The sequence below is a fragment of the Manacus vitellinus genome, unplaced genomic scaffold (genome assembly GCF_001715985.3).
Source record: "Manacus vitellinus isolate BGI_N305 unplaced genomic scaffold, ASM171598v3 scaffold_28_pilon, whole genome shotgun sequence".
Taxonomy (NCBI): Eukaryota; Metazoa; Chordata; class Aves; order Passeriformes; family Pipridae; genus Manacus; species Manacus vitellinus.
Window position 1 is genome coordinate 9,389,170 of NW_021940122.1, and position 14,825 is coordinate 9,403,994.

At 46.1% G+C, this 14,825-nt stretch overlaps 2 protein-coding genes across 2 annotated transcripts; one reads left to right on the forward strand and one right to left on the reverse strand.

The window, feature by feature from the left end:
• The first annotated feature begins 1,332 nt into the window (after positions 1-1,332).
• Positions 1,333-6,583, forward strand: LOC103756540 (cystatin-B). Its single transcript, XM_029960640.1, has 3 exons — positions 1,333-1,427; positions 5,264-5,384; positions 5,784-6,583. Exons 1-3 carry the CDS (start codon positions 1,333-1,335, stop codon positions 5,910-5,912), a joined length of 345 nt encoding a protein of 114 aa, XP_029816500.1. The 3' UTR covers positions 5,913-6,583.
• A 223-nt stretch (positions 6,584-6,806) lies between these two features.
• On the reverse strand, positions 6,807-11,307 carry LOC103756496 (cystatin-A). The gene is given in 4 exon segments (XM_008922549.3): positions 6,807-7,008; positions 9,282-9,383; positions 11,126-11,260; positions 11,263-11,307. Coding segments are annotated over 4 exon segments (411 nt in total). The 3' UTR covers positions 6,807-6,879.
• Positions 11,308-14,825: the final 3,518 nt, after the last annotated feature.

Consider the following 14,825-nt stretch of genomic DNA (forward strand, 5'->3'; position numbering starts at 1 on the left):
AAGTTCAGTAAAAAGGGACCCCTTCAGGAAGGCAATTTGCAACCAGACCCTTTCCCCATGCATGGAGAAGGGGATATGTTCTTATCTTGCCAAGTTCAGGAGGAGGTCTGGTCAGACAGATGCCCAAAAGCCTGTTGGTGTGTCACACACTGACGAAGACAAGATGAGGAACATCCTTCTGTTGAAAGGTCAATCCTGAGAATCTCCATTGGCATGTCCTGCCAGAAGATGCTGATATGGATGGCTGCCCCATCCCACCTACCATGGCTCAAAAACCCGCTGGAAAGCATGCCCCAGTGTGGTGTTTCCTGAACCATTTTTTAGTAAAGCAGCAACAGAGTGGATCATCTCTGTGGAGGGATTTCCATCAGCAAATTCAGCTGATGGGCTGGGAATCATCCCAGCAAAGAGCCTGATCCTGCATCCCCAGTCTCCTCACAAACTCGGCAGAGCTCTGCCTGCCCAAAGCTTCAGCAGAGCCCTTTTTTAATAGCTGATACCAGGGGAAAGAAACCTTCTTGCCCAGTCTGGTTCATGCTTCTCACCATGTACTCCCTTTGAGTCCAGGAGCTCCATTCAGTTTCTAATATCTGTTGCCATTAAATTTAGGGTTATATTGACCAAATTTACAAAGGGATGCTGCAAAGTGGGAGAAGGAAGGTAGGTGCTTATTGTTGTTTTCCCAAGGAGTCTGGATGTTTAAACTGTAGGAACTGTAAAGACTGTTAAGACCTGAACATTCAGCCTGAAATCTCCCCAGAGGATTTCTCAGAACTGGATAATTCACCACCGCCTCGGTTTGCTGGCCGAGGAAAGGCAAAATCAGCCTGAGAGAGGAAAAAATGAGCATGGTGAACGAGGGAGTCCTGAAAATTGAATTTTCCACGCGGCTACCGAGAATATGCCGCTGCTGGAAAAGGCGACACACAGGAAAGGGAAAACGCATCAGCTGACGGCAGCCCTGTCCTCACGCAGGACTGTCACAGGGGCGCCGCCCGGTGAGGACAGGCTGCCTCCGTTCCGTCAAGGGAGCAGAATAAATTCTGCCGGCAGCTTTTATTGCAGTTGCTGCTTTTAGCTGTTTTTCTCTTTAACGGGCTGTCGGGCCGCAACTCCCCGCGCCGAGCTCGTAAGAGCGGCCGGTCCCAGCCGGGCTGGCGCGTTTGAACCGCCCCGGCCTGGGCGCTGCCGGGCCCGGACGCCCCACCCGCCACCGCCTCAGCCCCGCGGAGCCCCGGCCGCGGTTCGAGCACCGGCAAACCGCCCCCGGGCCCGCCCCGGGCCCGCCCTCCGTTAGCCCGCGGCCGCAGCCCTCGGTGAGGATCGGGCGGCATGCAAGCCGAGCGGTGCCACCATGTTGTGCGGGTGGTGTCTCGGCGGTCCGTCGGCGGCCACGCGAACGAGACGCAGCAGATATGTGGCAGGAGGTAAGGCGGTCCGGGCGAGCCCGCGGGAGGGACCCGCGGGCCCGGGAGAGGGGGTCGCGTCCCGGTGCAGGGTCTGTCGGGGGGGCCGGGGGTGTGCTCGACATCGCTCTGTCGCGGGACACCGGCCGGACAACCCCCCCCAGTGTAAAAGCGCGTAGGGAATTGGGAATGGGCAGCGGAGCAGTCTCCGGCTCCCGAACCCTCCCTGCTCCCTCCTGGCCTGGCGTGGCTCGGTTGACTCCAGAGGAACTGTGGGCAGGGCGGAGTGCGCAGGGAGGGCCGGGATGCTGCCGGCTCCGGCCCTGGAAGTGCGGGAGATGGGCTGCGGCCACCGGGAAACCCAAAGTGTGCCCTGTCCTGAGCTCGAGGAAGGAGCTGACATGGTTCTTACAAAGTCTAAACCTTGTGCTTGCGTTTGGTTTTTGTTTTGTGTTTGGTGTTTTGTTTGGTTTTTTTTTAGTTTAGTTTGGGGTTTGTTTTTGGGGGGGAGGGAGTTGCTTGGTTGTTTTTTTTGTTTTGTTTTGGGTTTGTTTGGGGTTTTTTGGGGGCGTCGGGAGAATCGGGAAATAAGCAAGAAAACTTACTCGCTGCTTCTGCTATTCCCCAACACAGAATTCAGCTCCAAGCACTGCCAGCTCCAAATCCTGAAACTGTATTACTTACAGTAACTTAATTTACTGCTCATGTGTTAATGGAGCACATACTTTTACTCTAAAAATGCCAATGTACAGCTAAGTTTCATGGTCCAGTTTCTGTAATGGATGGCATGTGGCAATCTAGTAAGGAAAGATGAAGGGCAAGCTCCATCTCCTTATGCTCCTTGTCAACGTCCCGGGTTTGTTCCCCAGGCTGTAGCAGTTCCTAAACACCTACAGAGCATCCAAAGGCACAGCAGTCATTGAAACTATCATTTAACCTGTACAATCTAATGATTATTTGCTATTAAAAAAAGAGACAGTTTGCAGTAGTAAGCACATTATTGAGAATTGATGAGAGAGTCACACTTAATGCTTTGACTTGAAAAGGCCTACATATCATGTTAAAGTTTATGCACATATGCAATTAATGTTGCACGTGGTCTTAAAACTAGTTTTGAAATCCTGACTGTCTGGCAGACTGCAGTGGTTTGATAATCCAGAAATAAAGAGTGTGAAAATAAACCCCTCTTGGATTCAGAAGTGGACAGAATTAACTAAAAATCTGGCATTTTCATTTAAATCATATAAATACTTCAGAGTTTGTCCAGCTTGTTTTGACTGCCAGTTTAAATTATTTAATGAAATACAAGTGAAAAGACCGAAAACTGAAACTTGCTAACGCAGTCATATCCTCATCTGGACAGACTGTGGAGAAAACATTAGTTTTGTTTAATCTACGTAGACTTCTTAAATCATTTTGTTTGTTTAAAGTCAAATCTTTGTGGAGGTTTATTAGAGCCTGCCAGTTTGCTTGCCATAAAAGTATTTCCTCTTCCTGCTTTTCCAGTTCTTGCCTTCATTACACTGTTTCGTAAGAATCCTTGTGATGACTGAATGTCGTTCAGTTTTGTGACCCTGGCAAGTAGTGCTGCTCGCCCGGAGCAGGTACAGTGTGGCACAGGACAGGACAGCTTCCTTCAGCAGTGTCTGGCTTAGGAGTCCCATAGGAACTGCCTCTCCACATCAAGGATTTCCACCCAGGCCTGTTCAGCCTTTGGCTTCTCACTGATAACTGTGGCAGAGGTTCTTCAGGGTGATTTAGAACCATCTGATTTTTAGTAGCTGTGCTAAGCAAACCGGCTGTGCAGAGCAGTGAAGAGCCTTCATGGCCTGATAATTTTCAGTCCTGTGATTGAATCACAGATTATTTGGGTGGGAAGGGACTGCATCTGCTACCTGAGCACAGGGTGAGCAGCCCCAGGCTGCTCTGAGCTTTGTCCAGTCAGGTCTTGAAAACCTCCAAGGATGAAAATGCCACAGCTTCTCTGGTCACTCCTGCTGTACTGCAGGAGTGTCCTCAGGGGAGAAGTTTTTCCTTATATCCAGTCTGAACCTCCAGTTTCAATTTATGACCATTGTGTCTCATTCTTCTGCCATCTCTCCTCAGTAAAGGGCCTGACTTCTTACAGGTACTGGAAAGTTTACCTTAAAGCTTTCTCTTCCCCAGGCTGAGCAAGCTCATTTTCTTCCTCTCCTCACAGCATGAGTGCTCCAGCCATCTGAGCTCATGGAATGCTCCGCTGAGCTCACTACAGTTTATTGACATCCTTCTTGTGTTGGAGACCCAAAACTGGACACATTATTCCAAATGTTCTCTAAAAATGCCAAGGAAAGGGCAGCGATTGCTTGCTTCCCTTCTGGCTGGGGTCCTGGCTGATGCTCAGTAGTATGCTCTTACCTTTGTTACCACCACGACACAGTGCTGGCTTGTGTCCCCCAGGACCCCCACATCCACACTGAGATCGTGAACTGCCAAGGTGGGCTGATACCAACCCTTTTGGAGACTATTTGTGTTTGGGATCTCCCTCTCCATACTGAATCAGAGTGCTCATTTATCACATGCTGTGGTGAGTCACTGCCACTATAACACCCTGACAAGCTGGCAGCTGCATGTGACTCTGAGCTGCCTGCATTCATGGAGCCCAGTGTTCAGCTTGCTGGTGGAAGTACAAAATGTGCTGAGCTGGGGCAATTTTGAGACCTCAGAAACCAACCTTGCACAATGCCTAGGGTTGTTAAAGGAGCACGAGACAGGATAAGGTCAGTGGGATACTTATGTCCACCCTGCTGCTTAAAATTTGTAAAAGTAGCTCTAGTGATAAAAACTGAAACCACTTGCTCCACCCTGTGACTCAGGGGAAGGGGAGGAAGTAGGACTGCCCAATGCTTTCTGGGGCTGTGCCCCTCATTGCATCTTAGCTTTGAATTCCATATGGCAAAAAAACAACTAGAAAAGTGTCCAAACATCATCATCTTGCTATCTTCCTGTTCATAGCCTGGAAGAAGCTTAGAGATATGGCCTCTGAGATAAGATGAAAAGTATGTTCACAGCTCCCGGGGACAGGATGGTTACTGGAATGGCAACAGAGTTTGGTCCTGTGCCTTCAGGGTGCTGGACAGGTGGAAGAACATACCATGTTGCAGGAATTGTTTCTGTTCCTACTTCACCTAGAGCACTGGAGCAGTGGCAAGTTGGCACTTGTTTTTCTCCAGAGAAGCAGGTGGGTGGGATTAATGCAGGAAAGCAGATGCATTTATTCCACTTGAATTTAGGAAGGGGAGGTACAGGATATAGCTAGAAAATCTGCTTGCTGCTGGTACTGTTGCACTGGGAGTGGAGGGAGGACTACACAATGAGGCCATGCACGAGGTCTGGCTTGGGTAGAACTGCACTTGCACCAAGCACTCCAGGACAACTCGTCTTGCCCTGGTAAGCAAAGGCTGAAATTTCTTTCCTGACCAAGAATTTACCATATAGCCACGATATTCTAGACAGCCAAGCATGGGAGAGAAGAGCTGCAACTCACAGGAGTTCATGCCTCCCTCTAGGGTATTCAACAAGTCATTCTGATTTCTTGAGCACTGATTTGCATTTTGAAAACATTATAGACTTCAGCAGATGTTGGAAGAATTGTCAAATAAGTGTTGTGCAGACTTGGTGTCAGTCTGTGGCAACTGACTCACACCACACTCGGCTTTACCACCTCCCTAGATTACTGCTCCTGCTCTAACCCAAAACTTAACATGATGCATTTTGATATTTTAATAATGTGGGAAATCAGGAACTCCTGGGAATTCAGCAGCAGTGACCTGTAGGCCTTAAGTCCTAAAAACTTGAATCTCGCATCAGTCTTAAATAACCTATTGTTTTCTTAAGGTGAAATCTCAGCTAGAAGAAAAAGAAGGGAAAACCTTTGATGTCTTCACTGCAGTGGAGTTTAAAACTCAGATGGTTGCTGGAACAAACTACTTCATCAAGGTAGAGGGCACTGGGACTTTTTTTTTTAATCAATGTGTTTAATCTTTGGAATGGTGGAATTTTTCCATTACTTGACTAGGGAAGAATGCTTACAATTTGGCCTTGATAAGAAATTGTGCATTAAAAAAAAAAAATAAATAAATCCACCTCTCAGCCCCTTTCCCTGACTGTGTGAAATAGAGAAATATTCTTACTTTCATTTTCATGGGAGGATTAGGTGATATTTCCACAAAAATAATGGCTCCCAGTCTGGTTTAAAACAAGACCACACCTTCTGAGGCGATGGTTTTCCTTACTGCCTATCTGCTTCCCAATCCTCAACACACACCAGTCTACACCATCCCTCCTGCTGAAGGCTGTTCTCACTCCATGGATCTCACTGGGTTTCGTGCTTTGCAGGTCCATGTTGGCAATGATGAGTTCATGCACCTGCGGGTGTTCAAGAGCCTTCCCCAGGAGAACAAGCCGCTGAGCCTCCACAGTTACCAGGGCAGCAAGACGAAGCACGATGAACTGGCTTATTTCTAGCAAGCTTATCTTGTCCATTTTCCTAATGGTTTCTTACGTGCATTTTCTATAGGCTGAGAAATGTTGATTCCTGTGCCAACAAAGGAGGGAAAAAGGTGTCTTTTTTTAACGTAATGGTGGGAAAAAATTATTTCTTTCTGTCATTCCTTTCCTGTGCAGTCTGTAAATTTGAGAGTCATACAGCTGTCCTATTACCTGCACTAATGCAAACACAACTTTAGTTGCAACTTAACTTGGACTTCAGTCCTGTTTGTGGGCTTCCTTGGTCTGGAAATCAGAAGGGGAGTGACACTAGTACTTGTGTATTTGTAGCAAGAAGCAAGAGGAAAGCCTGTCTTTTCTGTGCTGTTTTGCAGCTGTGAATACATGTGTAGCTTTAAACTGTACTATGTATTTTATTGGCAAAGACATGAAGAGAGACTTGAGCTGAAACAATTTTGCAGGGAAGGGATAGAGGGTCACAGTACTTTGAAACAAACATTCCCTTGGTAATCATGTTCATCCTCTTGCAGCAGTAGCGTGTAATGTCCCATAGAGGGTGTGTAAGTATAAAAAACCAAACCAGCTTGCTTATGTTCTCAGTCCTATGGAAAAGTCCTGAAAAGGAACTTATGCTGGACAAGCATTTCTGTATTAATAACAATAAATATTTCTTTTGACTTGACATGGCATATTTGACTGGTACTTCAGTGCTCTCTTTACTGCTTTTCAGTATTAGTTATTATCTTGCTCGGGGTTTTTTTCCACGTGTTTTTTATATTCCAGATAACCTTATGCTTATTCTATGCCTTAATTAGAAATACTTTATTTTAATCTGATGAGAGACCAGATAACAAGAAAGACTTCTGCAGGTATATCAGCAGAAAAGGAAAATAAGGACAATAGTTTGCAAAACTTATTTTATTTACTGTCACGGGCAGAACCCCCACACAACTTGCAGAAGTGAGGCACAGTTTCTCATTGTCTCTCAGAAGTAGGTCAGGGGATCATCTCTGGTTTTGCCAGTCTGAAAACTGACAAGGCTGGGACCTTCGTTCTCATGAGGAAGACTCTGAAACACCTTTAAGTGGGCATATGTGGCATCAGAAACTTGGACCTAAAAACCAAGAGCAGGAAAGTGAGGAGCATGGGTTCAAAGCAGGTTCAAACAAAAGGATGCTCTTTAATGTTCTTGAAAGAATATCTTTGCCCAGGAGCTTAATTTTAGATACATCTTCATTTTTACTTCAACAGCTCTTAAACAAGTCTGGATAGTAACCAGTGTCCGAAACTGTCTACACCTGTCTAAACCTTGAGGTTCAGGTGAAGGGAAAGTGAGCAGGACTGCTTGGGGGTGGAAGCATCAGAAGGCACAACAAGAGAAAGGTTTTGGGTGTGTCCTGTTTCAGTCATCAAGATGCCAGCACACCAGCACACAGCTTCTTGGCACATTGAGGGTGGGAGACAAGAGACAATGAAGAAATCTTAATGAATCAGGGGTGGGACAAGATGCAGAGACAGTGTCACCTACTAGAGGATACAGAAAGATCTATCCAAAACTAGCACATGGTCCTGAGAAACAATGACAACCTGAAAGCCAGGAGCCTTTGTCTGCAGAGTTACTCTAAACTGCTCAGTGCCTGAATGGGCAGCCTGACACATCTTGGTGCTTGTGGGCGTGCATGTGCGTGCCTGAAATAAATACTTTTTCAAAGAAATTCATCTTCCCCTCCAGAAAGTCCTCACATAAGACTTGGTAGGAAGCTGTATCATTTCATTCATACAGCCAAGCACAACAGGCACTAAACTCACCTTCTGTGAGGTACATAGTATCAATGGAAAGTTTAACGCCTTAGGCACTGTTTTTACATGCTTTCTGGTGGCTGCAATGTAGCAGCACTATGTTTGTCTTGGTCTGGATTACATATCAGCTACATGTCTGCTGGTAACACATTAGTGATGTGGAAGATTCAGAAATACAAAAGAATGAATCTTGTGACAGAGCTTGTTCCAGTTACTGCTAAAATGAGTAACTGTTTCCCATCACAGGCAAAGTTGGAAAGAAAAGACAAATCATGTTTTCAGTGTTACAGGTGGATTTCTTCCAAGTTCAGTTACTTGTCAGTCTTCATTTCTGAGTAGTTTGGTCATGAGACGTAACAGGGACAGCAGACAAGTATTTTACATTGCCCAGGTAAGCAATAAGATGGCCCTAAGGGAAGAAATGCAACTGGGCATGACTTCTAGCTGTACCTGTAATCTGTATTCTTCAGTTTTGTCCACCAAGTGAAAGCACATTTCACAGGAGCAAGGGAATGGTAAACATCGTTCATGTAGGTAAGACTAGCCACAGAAGAGGTAGTCTGTCAGTACAGTCCCCTGAGCACAAATAACTGATAAGAGTTATTTTAAAGAAGCACCTGGGAAAGAAGATGTTTGGCAGTGTCTGTCCTTCCTGTCATCAACTAAATATGAGAAGCGTAGAGCAAGTGCTCACCACATCTCTCTGCAGAATTACTCTCCCACAAATGCTACCAGACAATTTCTTTCCTAAAACGATTCCGACCCTTGTCAGGGGAGCGTGTCCCACCAGGCACATGTCCCCACACACGTGGGGTTTGAGAGACAGCAGTCCCATGCCATGTGTGCTCTGCTCCAGAAGGCCAGCCTGCTGCTCAGCAGTGCTTGCTGGCCTTCAGATGCAAACCACACCCAGCAAGTTCTTCCGTGCTACTTCACAGAAAGCTGCTCACAGACGTGCACAAGGTTTTCTAGTAGAGGATGAATGGTGCTCTCAGAGGGATCTAAACTAAGCAGGACTGGTTTTTCCTCCACAGCAGGGAGAGGGTTTGGAAAATACAGAATGAACCAGCAGGCAGGCAGTACTGATGCAGCATGTGATGCGTAACCAAAACATCAACACACCTGCTTGCTTGCAAAACTAGTCAGCAGACTATGAGATGCTTGCCCTGCACTACAAAATGGTCTCTAACTCTCCATCTGATCTTCAGTGTGACTTCAAATTCAGCATAGTAAACACAACAGGAGGTCACAGACACAAGAGGAAAGCTACTTTGCTTTGAAGGGAAACAGGAGAGCAGAATTACAACTTGTTTAAATCATCAAGTTGGTAAGTCTTTGAATGAGATTATCCTGAGAAACTTACCAGTCCCATCTGAAGAAGCCTAGTGCATGTTTTTGAGGTTTTTCTACTCCTCTTCTACGGTAGTGCCAAACAGCACCTGGAGATAGTCTCCAACTCTATTAATCATATCATACTCACATAGATGTTTTTCTACTACATCTGCTTCTCTTTCCAGCTCTAAGCGACTCTGCAAGTCACCTATATTGTTTAACAGCAAAGCACTCCCTCTTATAATATATACAAACCTTAATAAAGTAGATTGTCCCAGCAACCACTTGAGTCCTATATGCTATGGCTACAAACATGGCACAGTTCCTGTTTTCCTTGCTTTCAAATTGTGGCTTCACCTGTAGAAAGAAAGAGGAAAGTGACTGGCAGGTTCATATTTCAGCTTTTCATTCACATATATCACACATACCCCCTTAGCGAAATAAATCCAGAAACCCCACTCTAAATTAATTTACACCAAGACCTCCAGCCTCTTTCCTAGCAGTGCCTCCAGCATTCTTTAAAATCCTGTTAGAATTAGACTTCCTAGCTGATTTCCCCTAACTCAAAGGTGTCCAGCTGAACTGCCTGTCCCCTGCTCAGTATAGCAGAAACTGCTACTTGCTGCCCTTTGAATTCCATGTCAAAGGAGATAGCCTGCAGTGGTGCACGGGGTTGTTGTGACCCAAGTGCAAGACCCAGCACTTTGCCTTGTTAAACCTCACATAGTTGACCCCAGCCAATCAATCCACCTGTCCAGATCCCTCTGCAGAGCCTTCCTGACCTCCAGTAGATCAACACTTCCACTCAGCTTGGTGTCATCTGCAAACTGACTGAGGGTGCCCTCGATCCCTTTGTCTGGATCATCAATAAAGATATTAAACAGGACTGGCCCCAACACTGAGCCCTGGGGAACCCCGTTAGTGACCAGCCACCAACTGGATGTAACTCCATGCACCACCACTGTCTGGACCCAGCCATCCTGAAAGATTTTCACCCAATGAACAGTGCACCTGTCCAAGCCATGGGCTGCCAGCTCCTCCAGGATAATACTGTGGGAAATGGTGTCAAAGGCTCCAGGTAGACAACGTCCACAGCCTTTCCCTCATCCACTAGGCAGGTCACCCTGACATAGTAAGAGATCAGGTTGGTCAAGCAGGACCTGCCTTACCTAAACCCTTGCTGGCTGGGCCTGATCCCCTGGTTATTCTGTACATGCTGGGAGCCTTGCACACCAGGCACAGGGAGTGTGCAGCAGTATCGACCAACGCCTTCAGCCACACCACTTCCTAGTTTTGTTCCCTCAAGGAGGGCCTATGTTACACTTTGTGCAGTTGCCAAAGGGAGAAGAGCTCATCTTTCAGAGCCTTGAGGGTGAAGGTAGATGGGTGGAAACATGAGATGGGAGACGCAAAAGGAGTTTTCCCATGCTATGTTGTTCCCTTTGCATTCCTCAGGATGCACTTTGTACTTGTTTTAAAAAGAGCTGGTGCACTGCAGGACGTTAGAAGTTCTGCAGAGCTGCTTCTCATAGCTGCTTCCAGGACAGGATCACTGCCTGTAACCAACTACTTGGCAACTGGGCTCACTGGCCTGTCTTTTGCCAAGCTCACCTTGCCCCACGGACTCACCAGCAGGCCCTGCATCACAGCTGTCAGCCTAGAAAACAATGCCAGCAGAGAACACACTGTTTAAAAATAGCTTTCTCCTGAATATATAATTCATACTAGTCCATACTAGTATGTGGTTTGTCCTATCCACATCATTTAGTGAGGAATTGTTTCTACCAGGTACAACCTTCTCCCTTCAAATAGCCACCTCTCCTCTCTTTTCAAACAAGCCCCTTCAGTGCTGGCATAGCAGAGCTGGGCTTTGAACTACATGTGAACATTCACTGAAGGTAGCCAGTACTATGCCTGGCTATGGACAATGAAGAGATAGAGAAAAAACTGGCAATCAAGGGGATTCCCATTTTCTGTACAAGGTTTTTCAGTTTAAACCCTGCTTTGGTATCAACACCTGGTCTCCCAGCCTTCACACAACCTTCTGCACTCAGCTCTTTGCACATAGAGACTTCATTTATAGACAGGGTGCAACTCACCTGGTTAACAATATGCTGGATTTCTGGAGTAGCAGCCTTGGTGTCAGATAACCCCCCGGTCATCATAGTGGCAGATGCCTTCTCTGAAATTACTGGTGGTTCTGAAATGGATGATTCTGAAAAGGGAAGTTTAGCAGAGTCTGAGCAGAGTCACCAGGCATCTCATATATATACATAAACATGTGTCATGGGATCATGTGACCTGCAACACATGGAGCCTACCATTACTAAACTGGTGAAGGAGACAAATGGGGAAAATGGAGAAAAAGCAATGTAATACATTGATAATAATAAATGTAAAAAAGCACTTCAGAAATCCTAAGAGTGTATAGTCTTCAGGTCAATGAGAAAAGCAAACATCAGCCTCTAGCCACCTACATCTCAAGACAGTTGGTTTTGACTGCAACTGGAACCTCTTGCCTCCCCACCCACGTGCAGATGACTGGTCTGTGCACTTAGGAAATGGATCAAAGTCACACCCAGTATTTCCCAATACCATTCAAGACCAGAATATAGTATGCAGTAGCTTCCATACTGCAGGTCCTGTTTAACTTGGCATTTTATTACCTCAGTATCCTTCCCAACGCAAAAGAAGAGCAGATTGCATCTTATTTTCAGTGACTTGACTTCCCTCTGCCTAACCAGAAAGGTTTCAACTTCAGGTAAGTACGGCAAGTAAGTTATTTCTGCTTTTTTCCCATCAGAAGCAGAAGCTCTAGAGCTGCATTCAGGCAATACATAATAACAACTGAATATACAGTAACATTTACATTTCAACTCAAACCCTAGTGCCAATTGCTGGGAGACAAAGTACCATCCCTCTTGCTAGAGGAGCAGTGTGTGCACAATTGCTGTCCTAATGCCAAGGTACACTGCTGAAACAGGCAACATGCAGAATAGATAGTCAGAAGGATTAATTCCCAGTTACAGACACATGGCACAGTCACATTCATGACCATATATGAATGGAAAAAGCTCCAAACCTACTAGTCCCCTATTAGGGATGACTAAGAAGTGTTACCAGCCCTCCTAGGTAAGGGAGGACTAACACTTCCAGACCACAAAAAAAATTATTCCTCTTTGGTATTCCTGCCATCCGTCTCTCCAGAAAACAGGAGGAATATTGTTCCAGAGCAAGGACCAGAGAGGCACCAAGAGACCAGACAATTTGTAGTCTCCAGGGGTGGGTACGTGGGAGTAGGTGAAATGAGACTACGTGCTGCACACAGGCAAAGGGCACTTCTGCTGCAATCAGTACGAGGGAGTTTGCCCAAAACAAGCGTGTTTATGGCCACAATAGTGGGGTCTGTGTAGCACAGACTTACCAGTGTGCTACCCAGGCTACTGACCCTCTTCCTCACAGGTGACAAGCGATGCAACAGGCTGTAAACTTCACACCTGACTTCTAGGCCTGTTCTTGGTACAAAGGACCTGAGATTCAGAATCTGGGGCTCTACGGGCCCTAAACTCAACAGTATATAGATCAGTGTTAGAGCTGTTACCGATAAAGGTGTTGCAGAATTTCCCAAACTTGAGCAGCAGTGCTATGGGAGGGCATGAAAAGCATCTGAGGAGAAACAGTTGTCTTGAGACAACATATTTCTGAACCAAGATAAAAGTGCTTCCAGGGCTCAGGAATAATGAGAATGGGAGTTGTTAAAACTGGGTTTCTGCCAGTTTCACCAACTTCATCTCTCCAGATACAGAGTTGCTCATAGCCTCATTTGTGGAGCTAATGACAATTCCAGCTGAGGAGCTCAAAATCCCTCCTTTGAACAAGACCCTGCTGATTCACCCAAATGCTGATCATGTTCCAACACAGTTGCTATCATGCATCTTATTCACACAGCAGGACAGATGAGTGACTGGAAGAGCCAGCTCACCTTACTGAGGCCAGAAGTCACAGAATGTGTCCAACAACCACACAAGCACCAGTGCTAAAACAGAGTATTTTATAAACCTGTCCGCTCACCAGGATACAGACCTCAGTAACTTCGTTGGGAAGGGATGTTATGGTCCCCAGGACAGCAGTAAGCCCCTGGAGAACACTTTACTTTAATTAACAAGAAATACGCTGAGCACAAAGTGTAGGAAGGTTAATTTATAACCTCGGAAAAACTCTAGGTGTGAAACTAAAGATGTTAATGTTGTGCCAAATCATTCATTGGACTGCATATTTCTGAATTTCCTGGTTTCTTACTTCAAAGCATAAGAATTTTTTTTCTCTCAGATGGCACAGAGTTGCGCACAAGGGAAGGAAAATCAACACTAATTGTCAGCAAGATGATGCTGAAATTTACACAGGCAGATCAATCTGTTTTCTTTCCATAGCAGTGCTAATACCCCAAAATCCAGTGATAGTTTTAAGACTGGGATGCAGTACTCATCCTGCACACATACTTCAGGAAGTCACTTTGAAGTGCTGACGTTTCACAGACCTGTCATCAAAGATGATCAGTGGCAATGGATTAACCTCATCCTAGGCAACCTTCGCCTACACCCCTCTCTAGTCAGCTTCAGATCTAACAAAACAGGATTTGGAACAAAAGCATGAAAAGAATGGTGGCTCCCATTCCATCTCTTGCACAACATCAACAAGCTAACGCCTGTCCCCTCTTTTAGGATTTGTGACCTCTGATCTTACGTACCATTCCAGCCTGCAATCTGCATTTGCACAGATGAGAATTTCCCTTCAATTTACTGCTGTTATATTGGAGAATCTCTGCTGGCAGAACATCTCTGGCATTCTTTAGAGTCGTGAAGCTGAGTAACATCTTGCACCATGTACTACCCCACTAAGGAAGAAACAAAGTTTACAGCTTGCAGGCCACTACAGTCTGGTCCTGTGTATGCAAGTTTAAGAACTACAAGCTACAGTAAATAAAAACACAGGTACAGTAACAAAACAAATCAAACGAAAATATAAAAATCCTCTGGCTAAAATCCAAACCCCAGATTTACGTATTTACAAGTCATCTTTAAGCCAGAAATGGCGTCAGCTCTGGAAGAACAATTGTGAACGCCCGAGTCAGCAGTTCAGCCTTCTGGTTTCACAGCGTAAAGACACCTCATTGTGACTGGATCGTATGACACATGGTCTGAATGTTTTCAAGAACTAGAGGAAAGTAGCCCTCCATGTACCAGTTGAAGATCTGTTTTCATGATCACAACTGATTGGCTGGAAAAGCTGCAGACAGGAGACAGCCCCCGTTCACCCTTTCCTCCCCTGGTTCCTCCTGTGCTCCTCCCCTTTTTGCCTGTGTCCCTATCTTGGTTTGTCTGTCTCATGCTCTGCCCTGTGTTCTGGCCCTTTGCCCTCCCAAGCTGATAAAGACTGGGTGCACACGGGAATAAAGCATTCTACCTGCATCCCACTCTCGTGTCCCGGACGCGTGTAGTGCCACGATCCTCCCCCCTTTTTCGGACCGCGGCACACCCCCCCTCACTGTACTCTTACCTGGAGCTCTAGGCCTCCAGCTCCACAGGCTGCCTGAGAGCCACTCCTGCAGCCAATGGCAGTGACACACACTCTGGGCACAAGGGAAGATCAGTAGCAAGGACCCTCTTTGGCAAGGTGATTTACAACCAAACCCTTTTCCCATGCACAGAGAAGGGGATATATTCTCATCCTGCTGAGTCCAAGGGAAGAGGAGCTCTGGTCAGGCAGATGCCCAAAAGCCTGTTGTGTGTCACACAACAC